At 32.9% G+C, this 24,136-nt stretch overlaps 3 protein-coding genes across 16 annotated transcripts in view; 1 reads left to right on the forward strand and 2 right to left on the reverse strand.

Annotated features, from left to right (window-relative positions):
• Positions 1-5,726, reverse strand: part of LOC126724271 (putative disease resistance protein RGA4) — a 129,721-nt gene extending 123,995 nt beyond the window's left edge. The window contains exon 1 of the mRNA XM_050428819.1: positions 3,695-5,726. Coding sequence (XP_050284776.1) covers positions 3,695-5,582 — 1,888 coding nt within the window. The 5' untranslated portion in view covers positions 5,583-5,726. The remainder of the gene's footprint in view (positions 1-3,694) is intronic.
• Positions 1-24,136, forward strand: part of LOC126724300 (alanine aminotransferase 1, mitochondrial-like) — a 92,950-nt gene that overhangs the window by 66,265 nt on the left and 2,549 nt on the right. For 6 of the 10 annotated variants that reach the window (XR_007654888.1, XR_007654889.1, XR_007654883.1 and 3 more), the window contains exon 1: positions 23,618-23,879. The exons of the other annotated variants lie outside the window; for them this stretch is intronic. The gene's annotated coding sequence lies outside the window, so the exon portion shown is untranslated. Of the gene's footprint in view, positions 1-23,617; positions 23,880-24,136 lie in introns of those variants that run through there. 10 annotated transcript variants of the gene reach the window in all.
• Positions 1-24,136, reverse strand: part of LOC126724270 (putative disease resistance protein RGA3) — a 131,010-nt gene that overhangs the window by 48,443 nt on the left and 58,431 nt on the right. For 2 of the 5 annotated variants that reach the window (XM_050428814.1, XM_050428813.1), the window contains 3 exons: positions 400-487; positions 243-305; positions 4-148 (listed from right to left, as the gene is read on the reverse strand). The exons of 1 other annotated variant lie outside the window; for it this stretch is intronic. The gene's annotated coding sequence lies outside the window, so the exon portion shown is untranslated. Of the gene's footprint in view, positions 1-3; positions 149-242; positions 306-399; positions 488-754; positions 1,081-1,263; positions 1,353-1,608; positions 1,717-24,136 lie in introns of all 5 variants that reach the window. 2 more of the 5 variants (XM_050428812.1, XM_050428811.1) reach the window with 2 other exon arrangements.

Here is a 24,136-nt window from a genome sequence, read left to right on the forward strand (position 1 = left end):
TACCTGTTTAGGTTGAAAATTTTCAATAGCTTCATTAAAAAGTTGTCAAATATCCAAGGAATCAGATGCGAGCATAATGAAGCCATTCTTGAAATGGAACAACCCTTCCGTTAACACCTAGTTGTGATCTTTATCCATGCCAAACTACCTGAAATAAGTTTTAGAACATACGAAAATAAGCATATAAATGAAAGGAAAAAAAAAAAAAGATTTTCCAACAACTTTTTTCATTAGAGGCTTACATAATTGGAGTATCGACTCGCTTTGGAGATCACAAACTCTGGTCTGTTTTTATATTCCATATACTGCACAAAAATTATACTTCTAATTGAAGGAAAACAAGAGGAATTTGGATAATTTATCTACAAAGAAAACTTAATTTAAAGGAGATGAATGGACCTGTAGTAATAGTGGACCAGAACATCCTTCTGAAATACATTCAATTAAGGATTCGAGCAGTCTTGGACCATTTCCCTCCAATTTCTGCCTGGAATCATTCCAAAAAAGTGAAGAAAAAAACATAAAACAAAGTTTCTAATATCATGTTTCATGTCAGTTTGGTTTACAAAAAAGAGGACTATGCATTCGATGTGAGAATTCAATTGATTTTTTTAATCCAAACTAAGTTATCATTGTACAGTGAACAAAAACCAGCAATTATGTAAGAACCCAAAAAACCATATCTGGATATTTTGTTTGTTGATATAAATAGGTAGTAATAATAAAGAGTTGAAGCAAACAAAATAATAAATACCTGAATATAAAACCGCTTCCTAGATGGTGGTTGTCAAATAATGATCTCTCACCAGATGTTATCAAAATATCAACAAGTGCCAGACTTCAATCTATTTAGTGTGATGTATGGAATATATGACAAGGGTGGAAGTCAGTTGATTTTTCCAAAGAACCGGAAGCAAAGCACTATGCCAGGGCGAGGGACAGGAAAAGAAACAGCTCCGAAGAAAGAAATTGGGGTTCCCAATGCTTCCCCTGACCATCAAACAACAAGAGAGTGTAGCTGTTTTGAATAAGTTAAGGAAGGGCTTGGAATTGAGTACTGCCTTCCCGAGTGTATTTCGCCTAAAGAACGCAACAGAAAAGTGTCATTTTATCATTTATATAAAGATAGAAAACAATAGAATGAAAAAACAAATGTGGATTTATGCATCTTCCCACTTGGGTCCCCTCTTAGTATGAGAATCATATCTAGAATGAACATTTTACGTGAGGGAAAAAAGAATGAACCCAAAACATGATAATCACCTTAGCTGTTGACTTGTTGCACTTTTTCATATGGTTCTGAATATGCCCAGATACATACACCTCCTTTCATTCTATGTTTCCAATTCATTCTACATCCAATTTCAAAAGTGAGAAGAGTAAAAAAACATTACAAAATTTTGATAAGTAAAAAAAAAAAAAAAAAAATTGAGCAGTGTAAGGCCAACCCTCCCCTGTTCATTTTTTCAAATTGTACATTTTTTGATTGATTTGAAAGAAAATTGATTAACTCAAGCATCATTGTTTTGATAAACACAAATTGGAAATCCCAATGCTATTCCGAAAAATTCAATAATCATTAGATTATAAATGAGTCTAACTGAATACCTTAGCTGCATCAACTTCCCAAATCTTGAAACTATCCAAGTGATTTATCCCATGACCATATTGCCCCAGAAACTTGTTCAAATTCTTCATATAATTATCTCCATGAGGCTGTTAACAGAACACAAAGCATGTACTTTAAAACAATAATAATAATAGTTATGATAATAATGCTTTAAAGTAGAAATCCGAAGCATTACACAGTTTGGTTGCTGAAAGATCAATAAAATTTAACGAGAAAACCTCTGATTTTTGATTACCAGAAAACCTAAACAAAATACCAAAATAAATAAATAAAAGTCTCTGATTTTTAAAGAATAGAATTCGAAAAAGTGACAGATTCTAATTAAATATATGGAAATCAACGTAGCATAGAGAAAAAGCTCAGTTTCTTTTGAAAGCATAGAATGCGTACCAAGTGAAAGAGGGGAGTGGCCGTTGCAGAAGACGAAGTAGAGCTGTTTGCTGGTGTGGTCTCACCACCGGCTCCATTTGATTTCCAAATTAGGGAAATCCTTTTCGATTTTATTTTTGTATTTTTCCGATAACTGAGGACACTCCCTAATTCTCAGATTTCGTAAAGACTTGAGAAAGCCATCATCGGGTAGTGTTGTGAGATTGGGACAGCTCCAAATGTAAAGTGTTTCAAGTGAGATTGGATTCCTAATTGATTCGGGGAAAGTAATCAAATTGGGAAAGTCATCAATCCACAGCGACCGTAAAGAAGTGAGACAACTAATCTCAAGAAGTGATGTCAGATTAGTCTCGCATCTTTTAATCCCAAGAGATTCAAGTGAGGTGAGTTCCGGCAAAGTCATTAAATTTGGACAGTTTGAAATGCGGAGCTCTTTTAGGGTGGAAATACATTGAAGACCCACAGGGAGAGACTTCAGTTTCGGAATGCTACAGAAACCTAAATCATGGAGACAATTGAGCCATCGCCATTCCATGCCATCATCATGCATGTCTCTGAATGGATCGAACTCCTCGCAATTGTAAATTGATAGCTCACAGAGGGAGGTGAGATTACGCACCGCTCCAGACATAGATGTTAGTCTAGGGCAATTCTCAATATATAGTCGTTTGAGAGAATATAGTGCCCACTCAGCCGGAAGAGACTCTATATCTTCTATAGATTCCAATTGCATATCATTTAATTTGGAGAGAGGAGAAGAAGAGGATAATGAAGAGGAGGAAACTGACATTGTCTCTTGCAAAGGCTTCAAACTGACCTTGTTTAAATATAGAAATTGTTCGAGATTGGGAAACAGGGGCATGGAAGTCATTTCAGGGCAATTACGAATCCACAAAGAAGAGAGAAGAGGAAATAAAGGCAGTGAGTTGTGAGACTGATCTTGTTGATGATCTGGTGTTGACGCAGATGTTGTTGCAACTAAATCCCTCCCTGTTCTCCCCCACCATCCCTTCAAATTAGGACATTCCCATATTGTGAGTGACTTTAGAGATGGGAAGAACGGTGTTGATAATGTTGTGAATGAAGCAGACACCTCTTTACTCATATCATTATCGGATATGTACTCCAAATCATTCATCTTGTTAAGCCATAGAGATTTTAAAGAGGGGAGATGAGACAACGGTGGCAGATATCGGCATCTCTTACAACTCTCTATACTTAAATAAACAAGATTTATGAGAGAAGAGATCCAACTTGAAAATTTCACACCCTTATACTGATACACTTCCAAATATTTGAGATTTTCGTGTGGCTGGAGGTCTTCTAATAACTTCTCATCTTCATTATTAGCTACTTGATCTTGATGATACCATATTAATATCAATTTTTCAAGATATTGCTTCTCCCTTAAATTCACAACAATGGATTCTGAGTTAGTTTCTTCCAACCGTTCCAAATGTGAGATCTCTAATGTTCCTCGCAAGTTGTTTAGGTCCTTCAATTCGCCTAATCCACCAGTGTCGGAGGAGGTGCTCACAATGAATAATTGTAATGTTTGAAGTGAAGTCATTTGCCCTAATCCACAAGGCATATGACTCAAATTATCACAACCATGATTATAAAGATGTTTGAGGTTAACCAATTCTCCAAACTTTTTGGGTAATTCTTTAAGACCTCTACAATCATAAAGTTTTAGTACTTGCAAATTCAACAATGTAGTAATTGAATCAGGGAGAGTTTTAATATCCCTATTAAAAGAAAGATCGAGGTACTTTAGATGTATTAGTTTCCCTATAGAATTTGGCACTCTTGCTATTCCCAATCCATGTAGATCTAACGCACGCAAGCTCTTGAAACTCAAAATAATTGTATTCAACATTGACTCCTCCAAGGCACCGGAGTACGTCTCACTAAATGTCAGAAGAAATGAACATGCCTTGACTGCTTTAACCAAAAACCTTAAAGATTCAATAAAAGATGAGTCAATGCGAAATGGACATGATACATGATGATTTTTTTCATTAATATTTTTGCCATCAAAACTAACAAGCCTGCACTCCTTGCCTGCAACAGCTTCCGCAAGATCATGAATTAAATCATGCATCTTATATCTTAAGCCTTTGTAAGTCTCTACTTCCTCAAAGAAGGACCTCCAAAGTAAATCCTTGAAATACTCATCACCAACATCCTCTAATTGTTGATTTTTGTTTGATGATTGGACAAACCCTTGTGCTATCCATAGTTGTATCACGGTTTCCTTATCCATCTCATAATCTTTGGGAAACAAAGAGCAATAGGCAAAACAACTCTTTAAATGTGATGGGAGATGATTATAGCTCAACTCTAAAATTGGAAAAATTTCACCCCCTTGAATTACATTTGCTTCTATATTACTCTTCACGAATGACCATTCAGACTCTTTTTCCTTGAAGTATAACACATTTCCTATGGACTTTATAGCAAGTGGTACCCCTTGACACAGGTTTACAATTTCCCTTCCAATTGTCATTAGTTTAGGATTGTTGGTTTCTTGCCATTTTCTAAATGCCACTTGCCTGAATAAAACCCAAGATTGTTCTTCAGACAGACCTTTGAGAAAATATGGTGAAATTGTGCGTGTAATCTCTGCAACCAATTTAATTCGAGTAGTTATTATAATCTTACTGCCTTTATAACCACCCATTAAAAGACTTTTCAATTCACGCCAATTTTCAGGATCTTCATTCCATATATCATCTAATACAAGTAAGTATTTTTTTTTATCAATTTTTTCACGAAGTTGACCTTGCAACTGATCTATTACAAGGTTTCCAACTGGTGTATTACCAGAAGTAGATGCTATTATATTTTCAATAATTACTTTTAAATCAAAGACATCAGAGATGCATGCCCACATTTTTAACTCAAAGTATTTTTGAACTTTCTCATCATTATACACATATTTAGCAAGTGTAGTCTTCCCTAGGCCCCCGATCCCCACAATGGGAATGACCGAAACATTCTCTTCTACATTAGAGTTGAATAAGAGGTCTATGATAGCCTTTTTGTCCTCATCCCTCCCAATAACATCTTCTCCCGGAACAAAAGAGTGAGTCTCCCTCTTCCTACTCATATCATTTGTCTCTGCATGGAATTCTTTCAGGTGAAACTTTTTCCTGTCTTCTGCTATCGCATTTAGTTTTTGCCTCATTGCCTTTATTTTTCGACTCATCTTATAACGAAAAGCAAGTGGGTTTGAACATGAAAAGCAAGTGCGTACCTCTTTTGCAACTTTGTTCTTACTCACCATGCTTTGCCTTGTAGCTTCAGTTGAGAACTCACTCAACAAGTCATCTGCGTCATAAACTGCATCGTTGAGCTTTTCGAGCCAGTGCTTGACTTGATGGTTACGAATTTGCTGCTCCGCTGCATCCTGAAGTACAGCTTGGATTGTGGAAACAGTGTCCTTGAGTTTTTCAAGCTCACCTTCGACACCCCAGAGTGATCCAATCTCTTGGAAAGTCTGAGAGCCCAGATTTTCAATCATTTTCTGTGCAAGACCAAAGAGGATTGCTTCGGCCATTTCTTGGTAGTAGCTGAAAGGAACGCTTAAAGAGAGAGATGAATGCTGGCTAGAAGTGATGAAAGTGTGAGTAAAAGTAATGCTGCAGTGAAGGAAGACCGAGTTTTAATGTGGACGAATGTCATCGATATCATTGGTTTTCTATGGTCATTTTCTTGGTACAATCATGCAGAGAAAAAGCAACCAAAAGAAAACAAGTGGGACAGAGGCTTAGTTGGAAATTTTGTCCAGTAGCTGGAAAATTATTGTTCCAGTCATACCATCTAATGGTAGACCGTGTCCAAAAGTTGGGCCCCCGTGTGAGAACTGCACTATAAAGTATAAACGCATGGTACTGTAATTTTTAGCTAACCAATTTTCTGTCTTAAAAAAAAAAAAAAAATATATATATATATATATATATATTATTTCTTAGAAAAAAGTAGTGTTGAACATTGGATTAATTTTTTTTTTTGAGAAACAAACACACACACAAAGGAGAAGAAAAGAGATTCCAACACAAAAACACACCACAACTTCACTCAAAAGACATTAGATTAATTGGTTGTGCAAGATCATGCCTCTCATCCAAAGTATATCAGTAAATTATATACTTAATTTTTTTTTTATGTGCTCGTAAATTTTCACTATTAACTTTTAATAATTTTTTTTGTGTTTATATATTATACAAACAATAGCATAACCATAATCCAAAAACATATCTATATATAGTTAAAACCAAAATAAAGAGAAATTTCAATTAGATTCTTAATTAAATTTTAATTATTGTCTAATTTTACGTCATGTGTCCTATTTAATTCTAAGTGAGTTAATATTGTGCAAAGGACAAAGAGTCTAAAATAAATAAACCATCAAACACTCAATAAACAAAAGAAGAGTAAACTCATGTGTATATCCAAAATCTATATATATATATATATATATATTTAAAGCCACAGTTAAGAAAATTTTAATTAGATAGTAAATTAGTTTTTTACTTGTGAGCTAATTTTGTGCCATGTGTTCACTAAATTTTTTTAATCTTTATGTCAAGTGAGTTAATGAATGCAAAATATATACTAAGAGTTCAATATTAATAAAACATTAAAAAAAAAAGCAAAAAAAAAAAAACAAATAATGTTATATTTACTCAGCAAAAATCATCACATTTTCTATCTTATTAAAAATTAGAATAAAAATTATCATAAAAATTATTAAACTTAGGCAAGAATTTTAATATGCATCCAAATACGTTTATTTTTCTAATGACTCAATCAATTATGTATATTTTTGTGATTGAAAAATGTTCTTATTTTTAAATGCATCAATGTGTATGCATAGGTTACATGCTAGTGGAACATAACAGAAGGGAAAGAATGAAAAAAGGGGAAGGTAAAAAAGGGAGAGGAAAATATGATTTTTCATTGTGTGGTTGGGGATCAAAAGAGAGGGGAATCAAAATAAGGTAAATGAATTTTACGTAACCCATCATTTTTTTCCTCCTAATTTGAGAAGAAAATGGAAGGGAAATGGGTTTGAGAAGAAACTTACAAAATTATTCGTCCACTTTTCCATTGTTTCACATAATAATAAGGATATAATAGTAATTTATTCTTCATTATTTTTTTTTCCATCATCTTTACTACATATACAAAGGGGACTAGATATTTTCTATCATCTCAATATTTTCTATTCTTCCATTTTTTTCATCTCCACTAGACGGACTAATAAAAATAAAAAAAATTCAAGCCAAGTGGCTTTTTTTTATATAAAAAAATATTAAATGGCACATGCCAAGTGCTTATCTTTTTCTTTCTTGAGGTAAAATAAAGGTTATATATAAGCTTATAAAAACCTTGAGATATCATGAAATGAATAAATTTATTTCTTTTCCACCAATTAGGTGGGGAGAGAACGAATGGATAAAGTCATAAATCAATCATGACTCATGAGAGAGAACAAAGACCATTTGTTCCATACAATTATATAGCCTAGCTTTGAGTGTGCTGAAATGGTTTTTGCATCTGTAGCAATGAAGGAAAAAAATGGAATTTGAGTATCCTATTTGCAATAATTAGTTTTTATTACTTTCAGTTTTTTTCTTAATTTTGTTTCTAATCAACCTTTTGGGTGAATTACTTTTGTTTTTAATCTACCTTTAGGATGAATTAATTTTGTTATTCTAATAAATTTTCTTTTGACTAAAAAACATTTTTGGCCCTTAAAGTTTAAGATTATTTTCATTTTATCCCTTTATGTCTCATTTCAAAACTTCTAGTTTGATTTTGTTTTTATATTACCATTGCTGTTCATTTCTGCTAGTAATCTAATGATACTTAGCATTATATCAGTGCCATGGCATAATGGACACAACTTACCTGGAAGTTAGATTACTAATAAAAATAAATAACAAGCTTCATATGAAAACATAATTAAACATGAAAGACTAAAACACAAATTTTTCCACAACTTTGCTACATGGCAATTAGTGAGTGGTAAAAATAAAATTATGGATCCATAATTTTACCATTTACAAATTGTCATGTAGTAAAATTGTGGTAATATTTGTTCCACTAAACTTACTCATACTACATTACCAAGCACCATGAAGCACAATGATGAATGTTGGGCCTTGGCCCCTTCTGCACCAAAAGAAAATTGATGGGCCACAGACTTAGTTGGAAATTTTGTCCACTAACTGGGAAATTATTGTACCATTCATAACATCCTTTCTAATGGTAGACCACGTCCAAAAGTTGGGCCCCTGAGAACTGATATAAATGGTACAATAATTAGGAGATTCTGGCATTTTACCCTTAATTTTTTAAAAAATTGGCAATATGCCCTTGTTTGCAAACTATATAGGAGCGTGCCCCTGTTTCGATACTCGATTATCATAAAATCGAGTTCAATTAAATACTCGATTGGTAGAAAATCGAGTTATGCTTGATCAAACTTTAAAAAAAAATTTGCATGGAACTCGAGTTTCAGGAAATCGAGTTTCATGCAAAAAAATATTTATAAGTGTGATCGCCCCATATTCAGGGATCCCTATAGTGGCGTTTTTAATCCCTATAGTGACGTTTTAAATCCCTATAGCGGCGTTTTCCTGCAAATTTTTTATAAGTGTGATTGGCCCATATTCAGGGTGCCCTATAGTGGCGTTTTTAAGCCCTATAGCGGCGTTTTCCTGCAAACAAAATTTTTTAAGTGTGATTGCCCTGTTCTGGGAGACCTATAGTGGCGTTTTTATTATCTATAGTGACGTTTTAGAGCCCTATAGTGGCGTTTTCCTGCAAAATTTTTTTATAAATCGCCATACCAAGTTCAAGTGGACCTATAGTGGCGTTTTTAAGCCCTATAGTGACGTTTTAAAGCCCTATAGCGGCGTTTTAGAACTCGACTTCCCTAAAATCGAGTTCCATGCTTTTTTTTTTTTTTTTTTTTTTTTAGTTTTATACGGCATAACTCGATTTTCTACAAATCGAGTATTTCATTGAAACTCGATTTTAAGGTAATCCAGTATCGAAACAGGGGCATCTCTCTATATAGTTTCGAAATAAGGGCATATTGCTAAATTTTTTAAAAATTAAGGGCAAAAGGCTAGAATCTCCACAATAATTATATCTTAGAAGAAAGTTACAAAATTTTAGCTAACCTATTTTCGTTTTTTAAGAAAAATTATATCTTACAAGAAAGTTACAAAATGATCCCTCCACTTGAAAATAAAATTATAAAAATATCCCTTTACTTTTTCATTTTTCCATCTAATAATAAGTACAGGGTTAATTACAAGAGAAAAAAAATTACAAAATGATCCCTCCACTTGAAAATAAAATTATAAAAATATCCCTTTACTTTTTCATTTTTCCATCTAATAATAAGTACAGGGTTAATTACAAGAGAAAAAAGATCAAATTTACTCTCTATCATTTCAATTTTCTACATCTCTACCAAATATACAGGGTGGAAAGAATATATTTTGTACAGGGTTAATTACAAGAGAAAAAAGATCAAATTTCAGCTCAAGTAGATTTTTTTTTAATTAATTTAAATTTTAGAAAAGGCAACACAGGTCAAGTGTTTATCTCTTCTTTGTTGTGGTTAATCTTATATAAGCCTTGAGATATTATTAAATGAATACTGGCTAGAAGTGATGAAGTGTGTGTAAAAGCAATGCTGCAGTGAAGGAAGATCGAGTTTTAATGTGGACAAATGTAGTCAATATCATTAGTTTTATTTTTTATTTTCTTGGTACAATAATGTAAAGAAAAAGCAACCAATGGTCTCAAGAGCACATGAAGCGCAATGTGAGTCTTGGGCCCCTTTTGCATCGAAAGAAAATAAATGGAACAGAGGATTAGCTGTTAATTTTGTCCCATAGCTGATAATTTATGTGTTAGTCATATCATCATTCTAATGGAGGAGAATCTTATGTATCAAATAATATAATAATAAAAATTATTATTATGTATCTGTTTGTAACAATTTTGGCAAAAAAAAAAAAAAAAGGATTGTGAGTCTCTTAATTTGCAAATGATAATTAGTTATCACTTTCAATTTTCCCTTAATTTTGTTTATAATCAAACTTTAGGCTGAATTAATTTTGTTATTCTAATAAATTTTCTTTTGACTAAAGAACATTTTTGGCCCATTAAGTTTGAGATTGTTTTCATTTGAGCCCTTTACGTCTCATATCAAAACTTTTAGTTTAATTTTATTTTTATATTAGCAATTTTATTCATTTCTATTAGTAATTTGGTGACACCTGGCATTATATTGGTGGCGTGACTTAATGGAGACAACTTATCTAGCCGTTAACAATTAGATTACTAATCTATATATATAATAATAGGTGAAACTGAGAGAAACTTAAATTAGAATTCCAAATTAGAGTTTCAATTTTGCACCAGGTGTTCTAAATTTTTTATTCTTAAAAAGTTTTATTTCTTAATTTTAATCAAATATGAGACCACATCATAAATATTCATTTAAGTGAGTTATTAAGTTCAAAAACCAAAGAGTCTAGAATAAATTAATCGTTAAAAAAAAAGTGCTTCACAATAATTTAAAAAAAAAACATGGACAATTTACATTTTATACCTAATAATATCTTTAGAAATTTTTTTAAAGTGTTAATAAAATATAAAAATGACTATCAATAATATTTAAATTATATATATAGGAATTATATTGTGTATTTTATTGTATATTTTTAAGTGTATCCATGTATATGCATGAAGTTACAAGCTAGTAGAAATAAGTAACAAGATCAATATGAAAACATAATTAAACATAAAAGCCTAAAATGAAAACTTTTATACGTAAAACAGTTTTAAGTGTCAAGATAAAAATAAATTTTAACTTTAAGGTCAAAATTTTAATCAAACTAAGATAAAACAAAAATGTTTTCTGCCATAACTGAGAGAAGAGGAAAAATTGTAAACGTGATACAATAGAAGATTAGAAAAATTAATTTATAATCTCCCATTATCATATATGTAGTATGCACTAGTCAGACACTCGCACAATAATCTGATAAACTTGATATGGTTTTTTTTTTTTTTTTTTTTTTTTTTTTTTTTTTTTTTTTTAAGTATGTTGATTTTGCAGATTAAAAAGTAAATATGTATTATTTGAAATTGTGCTTTTAACAAATGTCAACATCATTAGATTACTTTTTTTTTTTTTGTATGAAAAAAAGATTTCTTTATTTTATTTTATTGGTACAATCATCCAATCATGCAAAGCAAAAGCAAGTAATTTGTCAAGAATCTACTTTCCTTTGGAGCAATGTAATGATTGAGGAATTGGGAGGTATTGAATTTGAACCTGGTGGAATTCCTCCCAAGTCTCTCATAATAAATTTTTATCTCTTTTAACTTTTTTACCTTTCACATTCTTACTTAAAAAAGAAAAAATTAATTCAAAGATTGAGATTGGAAGTTGTTTTTATCGATTCTCAACCTCAACTATTGAAAGCAATTACAACAGGTGCAATCCTAATCAATTATAAAAAAAATATATAAAGTGTTCTCCTCCAAAAATGAAACCAGCTGTAATAGATTAGAAAACATAATGGGAAAGCAAGAGTGGAAAAAGTCATAAAGAGATGACAGCAATCAATGTTTATGAACATTGAACCCCTACTTTCAACGTGAATATAAGGCCTTGGGCCCCTTCTGCACCGAAAGAAAATGTGTGAGACAGAGGATTAGTTGAAGTTTTCTTGCCTAGTTGGAAATTTAATGGGCCAGTTGTATCATCAATTTCGCATTAAGTCCAAGAGTTGGGCCCCTGAGAATTGCACCAAACAAGCCTTACTAATTCAAATTCTCATTTAAATTTCTAAAATTTTTTTAGAAGGAAATTTCTACAGTTAATTGTGTGATGATTGATAAAAGAGAGAGGAATAGAAGTGAATTGTGACTAAAAGTAATGGTGTGGTGAAGGGTGACCGAGTTTTTTTTTTTTTTGGATACATGACCGAGTTTTAATGTGGGCAAATATCATCGATTTCATTATTTTTATTTTTCATTTTCTTGGTACAATAATGCAAAGAAAAAGCAACCAATAGTCTCAAAAGCACATGAGTCACAATGTGACTGTTGGGCCTCGGGCCGCGTTTGCATCAAAAGAAAATAAGCAGGACGGAGGATTAGCCATTTATTTTGTCACCAAGCTGTTAATTTAATGTGCCAGTCATACCATCTTCTAATGGAGGAGAATCTTATTTATCAAAATAATATAATATAATAATAATAATATAATAATAATAGAATTTGGGCCCCTCCTGCAAAAAAGAAAAGAAAAGAAAAGGGAAAGTGTGAGACATATTCACAGTCCAATGGAAGGGAGACCATGTCCAAAAGTTGGGCCCTTGATCGAGAACTGAACTAAACTCATGGTACTGGAGGTATTGTGCATATCAGATTTCTTCAACCATTCAAATTAGTTAGTTAGGCACGTTTTCATACAATTTAGAAAACTAACATCTCGAGTTTTTGAAACTCGAGATCCATATTATAACTCGAGTCCAAGAGACTCGACTTGCGAGTGTGAAATGCCACATAGATCTCGAGTCTTTAAAACTCGATTTCCATGCAAAAAAAATTCACCTATAGTGGCGTTTTTAAGCCTTACAGTGACGTTTTAAAGCCCTATAGCGGCGTTTTTCTGCAAAATTTTTTTATAAGTACAGGTTTAAGGGGTCCTATAGTGGCGTTTTTAAGACCTATAGTGACGTTTTACAGACTTATAGCGGCGTTTTTTCTCAATTAATGGAAATCGAGTTTTTAAAACTCGATTTTCAGCTTGAGTTTTTTCCCAATTTAACTTAATCCACTTACAAATCGAGACTTAAAAACTCGAGTTTTATCTTGGAACTCGAGTTTTAGACACTCGAGATGCTAGTTTTCAAAATTGTTTTGAAATGTGACAATTAACTAAATTTTTTAATATTTATTGTTATTTAGAAAAAAAAATCCATGGTACTGTAATTTTAGACCGATAACCAGTTTTTGTCTTCTTTCTTTTTTTTCTTTTTTCTTTTTTTATTGAAAAAAGAGATTATATATCTTAGAAAAATGTATTCTTTTCTCTAATGGCTTTAAATTTTGCTTTAATGAAACTTTCTTCTCAAGGTGTGTTTGACATTAGATAGGTTGTGCACTTGTGCAATATCATGTAATGCCGAAGTCTACTGTCCAGATCAACAATAATATATTTAATTTTTATTAGATTCATTATATATAAATTTTGCAATCGTCAAGTTTTTAATTTATTTTTTATTATACAATTACAAACATTAAAGGAACCATTCCAAAAATTATAGAATTGCTCCACTCGGTTTTGTCATTTTCTTGGTACAATCATATGTAAATAGTAAGTCTAATATAAAAAACGAACCAAATATGAAAGTCCAAAAATGAGAACTTTGAAAGGTAAAATGTCAAAATAAAAATAAACCTAAGGACTAAAAATAAACTTTTGTCTTTTTTTTTTTAATAGAAAACTTAATGTCGGGTATAAAATGTAACAAGAGTCATAGTTTAAGGTGCAAAATGTATATTCGAAAAATTTAGAGTACAAAATGAAATATGTGGTATTATTTAGAGTGATAACGTATAATTTCTTCAAAACTTGACCTGACAGGACAAGAGACCAGAAATATTAATTGCTAATCAAACATTATTATATATGTATAAAATATATGGTATAGATATTAGATACTATACATTGAGGTTTCTATCTCAATGTACAAAACAAATTTCCATTCAACTGATTATATGATGCATTTGATGTAGTATATATATATATATATTTTTTTTTTTTATTCTATACTTTGTATATTTGCATTTGCTAGATACTCTTTTATCGTTGTTTGAACTCACTTTTAGTCTCTTTAATAAACAAGTTAGATTTTCTACATTGAGTTGAATTTTGTACCCATAAATACAAATTTCATTATTTTTATGTTGGATTAGATATATTTATACCGACAGATATAAATAATGTTGAATTGAATTGGAAAATTGCACTTGCATCCACAATAATCACACTAGAAGTCATCTTATATTATTATTATTATTTTGTTGATAATTTTGATGGTTACAATTGAAAAGGGGAATTTAAATTCTAAATGTCACCACTAAAAATATTAGGAAGTGCTAATTAAACTACATATATAAAAGAGTTGCCAAAAAGAATGAATGCATAATCAAAAGCCATCTTCTATCCTGTTTGATAAGATTATAGAGGCAAAAAAAATTTCTTAAGGACATCATAAATGTTTTGAATGATATATAAACCCTTGCGTAGTAGTCACTAGGGCAACAAGGACCACACTAATTAAATAATATTCAGCAACAAGACTGCATTGAATAAAACCAATCATTTGAACTATAGAAAATTGTTCATATGACTAAACTAAAAGCAGAGTTGCCAGATAGAATAATTAATAAATTTCCCGTAATGTTTTTAGAAATAGCATAAAAAACCACCGAGAGGAAGAAGAAAATCAAAGAGAGAGAGAGTACTCGTATTTTTGTTGAACAAATCTTGGAATGAATAAAAGAGGGAGGTGCATAAGAAGTAATAGCAAATATATAACACATGGGATTGGTCGAGTTAATTGGGTTCTTGGTCTCAAAGTGCTTGTATTGGGCTCGACTTGATGTGCTCCCTAGTTCAAGTTCTACTACTTGTACTTTGAAAAAAAAATTTTGGACCAGTGCTTTACTCTTTCATAGGTCCATTCGATACGAATAGTGATTAATATCTAATTAATAGTTTTAAAAAAATACGTGAAAAAAAAAAAAAAAAAAAAAGCAAATATGTGAGAAAAAATCGGTTGATTAAAAATCTTGAAGAAATCTTGAAATGAATAAAGGAGAGAGAGGTGCATCGAAAGTAATAACAAATATCTATGGGAAACACGAGATGGCATAGATGATATGACAAGAGTCCAGACAGTACACTGCTGGGAAACAGTGAAACACTGTCCGGAGTGATCTTTAAGATATTAACATCATGAGATATTTGAAAAAAAGGAATCCTCTTGATATTAACTACACACAAGAAAAGCAGGACCGAGTTTCAATGTAGACGAATTTCATCGATATCATTAGTTTTATTTTTCAGTTTCTTGGTACAATCAAGCAAAGAAAAAGCAACCAATGGTCTCTAGAACACGTGAAGCACAACGGAAGTGTTGGGCCTCGGGCCCCTTCTGAATCTAAAGAAAATGGGAAGGGTTGTGTCCAGTGAAACTTCTACTGGACACAAACCACGCCCAAAGAAAATTTAGTGGAACCGCGGATTAGCTGTTAGTTTTGTCCCCTAGCAGATAATTTAATGTGCCAGCCATAAATCATTCTAGCGAAGAACACTTTATTTTATAGAAATAATAATAATAATAATAATAATAATAATAAGTACATGTTAATGGGTACTCTCAAGATAATAGTTAACAATTTATTTTAGAAAATTTTTGTATTGACATCATTTTTATGGAAAACTAGTTACAGATTTACGCGATACATGAGAAGAAATAAATAATTTGTAATTGTAATTGTAATTGTAATATAATGTATAATTTGTTCTCCCTAAAAATTAAACAATTATTATTCGGTCCAATTAGGTATACTTCAATCCACTTTGGTCCCATTCAGTCCACTCGATCAAGTTCGGTGCATTTTGGACAAATTGAGAGTTAAATTAATTCTTTGGGATAATTACACTTTACCCACCTGTGGTTTGCCTCTAATTCTATGTGTCCAGTGAAACTTCTACTGGACACAAACCACGCCCAAAGAAAATTTAGTGGAACCGCGGATTAGCTGTTAGTTTTGTCCCCTAGCAGATAATTTAATGTGCCAGCCATAAATCATTCTAGCGAAGAACACTTTATTTTATAGAAATAATAATAATAATAATAATAATAATAAGTACATGTTAATGGGTACTCTCAAGATAATAGTTAACAATTTATTTTAGAAAATTTTTGTATTGACATAATTTTTATGGAAAACTAGTTACAGATTTACGCGATACATGAGAAGAAATAAATAATTTGTAATTGTAATTGTAATTGTAATTGTAATATAATGTATAATTTGTTCTCCCTAAAAATTAAACAATTATTATTCGGTCCAATTAGGTATACTTCAATCCACTTTGGTCCCATTCAGTCCACTCGATCAAGTTCGGTGCATTTTGGACAAATTGAGAGTTAAATTAATTCTTTGGGATAATTACACTTTACCCACCTGTGGTTTGCCTCTAATTCTATGTGCCTACCCATGGTTTAAATTTTGACACTTTACCCACCTGTGATTTCCTCCGTTAGTAATCCGTAACCCACCTCTGTTAAAAAAGATGGGTAAACAAGTCTTTTTACACCCATTTTATGTCTCTTTCCTCCCAAAACAAGAAAAACAAAAAAAAGAAGAGAAAAACAAGATTAAAATATAGTATTGGTTTCTCAATCATTCACAAACATGAAGAACATACACAAACATGAAGAACATAAACCCAGAAAACTAATACAAATCAAATGAAGCAAAACCATGAGAGAAGAACAAACTAATACAAATCAAATGAAGCAAAACCATGAGAAAAAGAGAGTTCTTCGTCTTCTTCCTCATACTTATTTTTTGTGCATGTACTAAGAAATTTATTAAAATCAAAGTATAACACAATTTACAACATGAAGAACATAGACCCAGACTAATACAAATCAAATGAAGCAAAACCATGAGAGAAGAACAAACTAATACAAATCAAATGAAGCAAAACCATGAGAAAAAGAGAGTTCTTCGTCTTCTTCCTCATACTTATTTTTTGTGCCTGTACTAAGAAATTTATTAAAATCAAAGTATAACACAATTTACAACATGAAGAACATAGACCTAGACTAATACAAATCAAATGAAGCAAAACCATGAGAGAAGAACAAACTAATACAAATCAAATGAAGCAAAACCATGAGAAAAAGAGAGTTCTTCATCTTCTTCCTCATACTTATTTTTTGTGCCTGTACTAAGAAATTTATTAAAATCAAAGTATAACACAATTTACAACATGAAGAACATAGACCCAGAAAAATCAAACTCAAATCAAATTTCACAAATATATATTTCCCTTGTTGTCTCTCTTTCACCACAATGGTTACTAATTTGTTCAAAGAAAAAAAAAAATCAAATGGCTAACCACAACAAACCCAGCCATGGCCGACCACTCCAAACCCCAAACCCAGCCATGGCCGACCACACCACAACAAACCCAGCCATGGCCGACCACTCCAAACCCCAAACCCAGCCATGGCCGACCACTCCAAACCCCAAACCCAGCCATGGCCGAACCCACCAAGCCAAGACCCATGACACCATAGCCATGGCTGAATCAACTTCTCTCCATCAGCCATCGGTGTTGCCTAACCGCATAGAAGGACCGTCGCAAGGAGCATCTCTATCAAATTAAAACTGACCGTACATCCTCATCTTCTTCTCCTTCTTTGTTCTTCAAATCCTGGCCGTCGGTAATTTGTTGACTTTTGGTGGGGTTCTGATCAGACAGAAGGAGGTCGCGATTGAAGACCGAGAAAACCGGACCGATCTGATTGTCCAACACGACCACGTCGTCCTCGGCTTTACAAATGGACACGAACTTGGTTTCGCTTTGATTCACAAAATATAGATCTTGCCAAACATCAAATGGTTTGTAAATTGTGCAGGAGGATTAATAATCTGAAGTTTCTTTTTTTATTTTTTGTGGGTATTTGATTAAATTAGAAAATCAATTTGAAATTCAGAAATTTGGATGTTTTTTCATTTTTGGGTCTGATTCTCACTTGCTAGTTATTGGATTTTTTTTTTCTTTCTTGGATTTAATTTGGTTTTGTTGCTTCAGATTTACTAAGTTGTTTGAAGAAGCACTTGACACGTACTAGCATTGCATTGCATTGCATTGTGTAGGTTCTTCATCGGGTTGGATGGGAGTGAGTGAATTTTGGAAAATAGTGAGTTTTGATCCGTGTGGAGTTCTGTTCTTTACCTTTTCTGTGTTAGAGAAATTGGAGAGGTGGGTTACGGATTACTAACGGAGGAAATCACAGGTGGGTAAAGTGTCAAAATTTAAACCACGGGTAGGCACATAGAATTAGAGACAAACCACAGGTGGGCAAAGTGTAATTATCCCTAATTCTTTTGTAGGTTTCCTTTTCAAGTTTAGCTCAAAAATTCTTTTTTTTTTCTTAATTTTGGGTTAAAAAGTATGAGATTTTATTATATTTGGGCTAAGCTCTTTAGTTTTGAATTAAAAAATGCAAACAAAATAAATATTAGAAATTAGAAATATGAGCCCTAAAAATGCAATAAAAATGATAAATATTCAAAAGTATTATTTGGTCCTATTCGGTCCACGTTGGTCCATTTTGCCTACTTTGGTTCTATTTGGTCCATGTTGTCCTATTTGGTCTTGGTCCTATTTAGTTGACATTGGTCCTATTCAGTCCTATTTGTTCCTACTCGATTCACATTGGTCCACTCAGTCCTCCTTGTTCCCATTCGGTCCTATTTTGTCCATTCGGTCCACAATGTTCCATTTGGTCCATTTGTGTGTTCACTTCGGTCCATTTAGACCACTTCGATTCATTTGTGTTCACTTTGGTCCATTTTAATCTACTTTGGTCCATTTTTGTACACTTGCATATAGGCATAGGGAGAAGACATGTTTAGGTTGAGAGTAATAATTCTAAATCCAAAATATGTATATATATATATATATGTATATAACTTGTAATATCTAAAATCTTAAGCATAACATTTATTATTGCTACACTTATTTAGAGTCACATTAACATAGCATTTCGGTCCACTTCGGTCTGGCTAAATTTAAGTAAAAAGTGAAAGTCTTTCTAAACATTAAGGTTATAAGTATACAAATCTAATATTTATGTAGTTACTCATTTATTTTAACATCATTACATTTAAATGAATTGCATGAGGTTGATTATACATTCAAGCAAAAAAAAAAAAAAAAAAAAAAAACAAATATGTGTGTGTGTGTGTAACTGGACCGAATTGACTGTATGTACCAAATTGGATTGAATGGACCTAACTTGACCGAATTGACCAAATTGCACCGAATAGCTCAAAGTGAATTGAATGGATTGTGTGGACCAGATTAGACCAAACAGGACTGAATTGACCAAAGTAGACTGAATGGACCAAATTGGGCCGAATAGACCTAAGTGGACCGAATCAGCTAAGTGGACCGCATGGACCAAATTGGATCGAATAAACGTAACTGGACCGAATTGGCTAAATTGGACTGAATAGACCTAGGTGGACCGAATGGACCGAATAGACCTAAGTCGACAGTATGGACCAAATTGGACCGAATATACCTATCTGGACCATATAGACCGAATTGGACCGAATAGATCGAAGTGGACAGAGTGGACCGGATTGGACGAGCATAATCACATTGACCAAAGTAGACCGAACTGGACCGAATAGACCTAACTGAACTGAATTGGCCAAGTGGACCGTATGGACCAAATTGGACGGAATATTATAGACCTAACTTAACCGAATTGGCCAAATTGGACGAAATAGGCCTAGGTGGACTGAATGGACGATATTGGACCGAATGAACCTAAATAGACAGAATAGACCAAATTAGACCGAACAAACCTAAGTGGATCGTATGGACCAAATTTGATCTAAAAGACCTAAAGGGACCGAATTGGCCAAATTGGACCGAATAAACCTAGGTTGAACATATGGACCAAATTGGACCGAATTGACCAAAGCAGACCTGATGGGTTTGAATGGACCGAACATGACTGAATAGACTGAATTGGACTGAATTGACTGAAGTAGGCCGAATGGACCTAATTGAATTGAAGTGGACTAAAATAGACCGAATTGGACCAAAATTGACCAAAGTGGACTACAGTATACCGAATCGGACTGAATTGATCAAGTGGACCGAATGCCAATTGTTATTAGCATAGCCAAGATTGTGTATGAACCAACTATTAACTAAAATCAAACCAAAACTGTTCCCTCGTGCATTTCTGAGGTCATTTTAGCTCTTTGTTCTGTGATACAAAATAAATCTAAATCTAAAGCATACCCAAAAATTAATAAAACTAAATCCCATGTTTTTTCTTTCTTTCTTTGGACTAGTCTTGATTGGAGGTTATTTATTTATTTATTTATTTATTTTAATCTTTGAGATTGAGATGGTATTGGACCAGAGTTTTAATGTAAGCACCAATTTTCTCCATTTTTTTTTCTTTGTATCATTATATGGTTAGTGAATGTTGCTGCAATGCAAACAAAAGTCGCAATCCAAACATGTCTTGAAGGGAACGAATCTACCCTATTTAAGATTTGATAACAGTGATCTTATGGTCCAATGACTTCTTCAGAGGTTTAATTCCTAGGAATGAATCAACCCTATTTTTACTTGGAAAAGAAGAAAGAATGTACGATTTGATGTTACTTCTTAACACGATAGGATATTTAATGTATCCAATGTATGCAAAGTCCCTCTCACCATGTGTAAATCTTGTGTGTATAAGATAATTCAAACATGTTAATTGCTGTGCTTGGTGCTTCTTGGCATTGGCTATTTCACCTTTCCAATGATCCCATCCCTCTGCATCCTTGAAAATCCTCCTAATCTACCAAAGTAGTGGCTGCTTTACCAGATAGATAGCCAAGCCACGTTTATGAAGGCAAAGTGGTGATGTTGTTGTGAAGGGATCATTAGGTTTCAGCTTCAAGATATGGATTAAATATCAAGCCCATCTAACAAGAAGAGGCATTAAGCGAAGACTTGCAAGCGTATCAAGAATCTTAAATTTGCACACCTCTCGAGGACAATTTGTAAAGAAATGTTTTAAAGTAGTCAATGATCACAGTGAAATTGGAACAGGGTAATAGCATGAAGCGAAGACTTGGCTAAAGTTAAATAAGCAAAAGCTGATGACCAAGACTGAAATGTCAATTTATACCACACCTAGAAACACTGTAGGATCATTATTTACTATTTAGCATGATTACCACAACATAAGTGAATGATTCACAATTACTACAGCCAGTAGTAGTAGCAGCTATACCAGTTTCCAATTCAAACCAAGAAATTAGATGGACAAAAGTGAATAAGGTTTCAATTAGTAAGTAAGGGTTGAAAAAGGTTTCAATTGGAAATGCAAACCAATTTTGCATTGCTTAAGCAGCAGTGAGCATATATCTTGAACCAATAAGAAAATAAAACTGCAGGAGACCTGTACCATTTTTAAACTCCAAAAATTTTCAACATCTTTTTTTTTTCTTTTTTCTTTTTTCTCTCTCTCTCCAAAATGAACCGTTTTGGTTTCCTTTCTCTAAAACCCTAAAAGAATATTAAGAAGAGCTTAAAATGCACTATATCAACAATTCTTAATCAATAAGCATCACTGTTAGGCTTCTGGGTTTCAATTCTTAAAATGTGGTTTAAAAGCAAAAACACCATTAGTTTCAATTCTTCATTGTATCTCTGAGATTTCCATATCTGTCAAATTCATTTATGGGACCAACTTCTTTTTAGCTTTAATGGATGGAAAAATCTCATGACAGTAACGTAATTAATGGCGTGGATCCATTGGTGAGTCTTCTTAATGTAATAATGTGAAATTCATGTGAGTTTCTTTCCATGAGAGCTAAAGTAAGTTTCAGTGCTCAATTTGGTGCACTTTTCAGATAATTGACAATTTTTATTGGGATGAAATTTGGTAATTGACATGAGTATTGTAAAAATTTAGCTAACCAGGCCAAGGTACAATCTGCTTCAGTAGATTGCATACTCTCCAGCAGCATTTTAGCCTTCAGAAAAACTAAAGAGGAAAAGCACAAAGCAGTATCGTTCTGATCATAAAACTCTCACACAATCTGTTTCACTCACTGGTTACACAATCCCAGTGAAATATGTTCAACTTTATACAGCACATGTAAGTGAGTCTCTAATCTCTTTGAACAGCCTACAATTGACACACTTAGCTTTTACTTTCCTACTACTTTCCTCTTACTATTACTTTACATCCATAACCAGTTCTTGCTTGAAAAATGTCACTGGCTATCTCTGCCATTATAAAGTGGAGCAAGTCAAAACCCTTTTACCCTTGGCTATAATTTGAAGTCATTCTCCTATTCCATTCTTGAATTTTCATAAGCTTAGTAAAATCATAATCTAGTAATCTGCCTGCACTTTTAAGATGGATGCGCATGAACAGATGTGTCACACCCTTATCTGAACCCGGTACCTCTCGCATGCAAAGCGAGCGCTCTACCATGTGAGCTACACTCCCATGTTGATAAACTCTCTTAAACACAATTATAAACACTTTAGCACACATAAAGTTTTGACTTGAGAAACAAGTTTTGATCCCTTGAAGATTCATTGCAATCCATTTGAAAATTCATACATTTCAAGATTTGAACACAGTGGATTTACTGATTAGTCAAGAAAAGACGACCAATGCATGCTACGTCACCTCATGCGTATTACCACTGGTTCGCCGCTTCTCCTCATAAATACTAATAATCTTAATAATCTCCACTCACCCACCACTCTCGACACACTCCAACCCACCACCATCATGTCTGGGTGTTATGGTCTAACTATGGCTTCCACATCTTCTCTCTCCAACTCCAACCCACCACTTTCGGCCCAGAGCACTGCCTCATTGACAGTATCTCTATCAATTTCAATGGAACAGTGGATTAGCTGTTAATTTTGTCCCCCTAGCTGTTAATTTATGTGTTAGTCATGTTAACGAGGAGACCTTTTCCGAAAGTTTAGACCCATACTTGTTAATTTAATGTGCATATTCACATTCTAATGGAGGAGAGACCATGTCCAAAAGTTGGCCCCCGATCGAGAACTGAATTAAACTCATGGTACTGTAATTTTAGCTAACCAGTTTTTGTCTTTTTTTTTTCCCCCTTTTTTTTGAAAAAAAAAAGGATTTTATCTTAGAAAAATGTATTCTTTTCTCTAATGGCTTTAAATTTTGCCTCAATGAAACTTTCTATCTTAAGTTGTGTTGGACATTGGATAGGTTGTGCATCCGAGATGACATTGGGTAAAATTAATTTTTGATCCTCCATTATCATATATAGTACAAACTAGTCACATACTTGCACAGTAGTTTGAAATTTTTTTGTATGATTTTTTAAAAATATATTTGATTTTGTAGATTAAACAATCAATATGTGTTATTTGAAATTCATTACAACAAACTTGACTTGTTTCAACCCACTTTCCTCAACGGTTGACTAAAAAGTGCCGAAACCATCACTAAAAATTGGGGTGATTAGTTTTATTAGCTTTATTCCGAGGGTCATTAAAATCCTCGAAATAAACCTATACAACCCTCGGAATAATCAATTAAAATTAGACGGGCTAGTTTTTACTTTTTACACACCAGCGCTAATTTTACCTCCAAATTTAAACATTTGTCAACGCATCCTATCACAACCTTTGATAGAAGATCTCAAAATTTTCAACCCTTGAAATAAAGTCCAAAATTAAAATACAAAAGGGAAAACTCATTTTTGTTCACGCTCCACACTCAGAAACCGCTCACACAATCAGAAAATTCTCTCAAAATCGATCTGAGCTCATCTCAGAAAACTCAAAGTTCGGAGCTCATCTCATCTCATCTCCGACGGGCTGATTTGCGGTGGTCAGCTGTCTCATCTCCGACGACAAGCGAGCCGTTGATAGACTTAGCACTCTTTGCCACCCCATTTCCGATTACAGGTCTGTCTTTCTCTGTTTGTTTCCCGAGAAATTATGGAAATTACATAGCAGAACTATCCAAAAAAAAATTTGGTATTTTATCTGAGAGTTTGATGCTGATTTTGAAAATTCTATGTGTATATTAATTATTGAAAATCAGCTATAATATAGGTTTCCCCAAGGGATATATTGATTATAACAGTGCAGTGTAAGTCTTTGTGTTTCTCAAGCTATTTAAGCTATATTAATTATTGAAAATCAGCTATAATATAGGTTTC

Source organism: Quercus robur, chromosome 4 (assembly GCF_932294415.1).
Source record: "Quercus robur chromosome 4, dhQueRobu3.1, whole genome shotgun sequence".
Taxonomy (NCBI): domain Eukaryota; kingdom Viridiplantae; phylum Streptophyta; class Magnoliopsida; order Fagales; family Fagaceae; genus Quercus; species Quercus robur.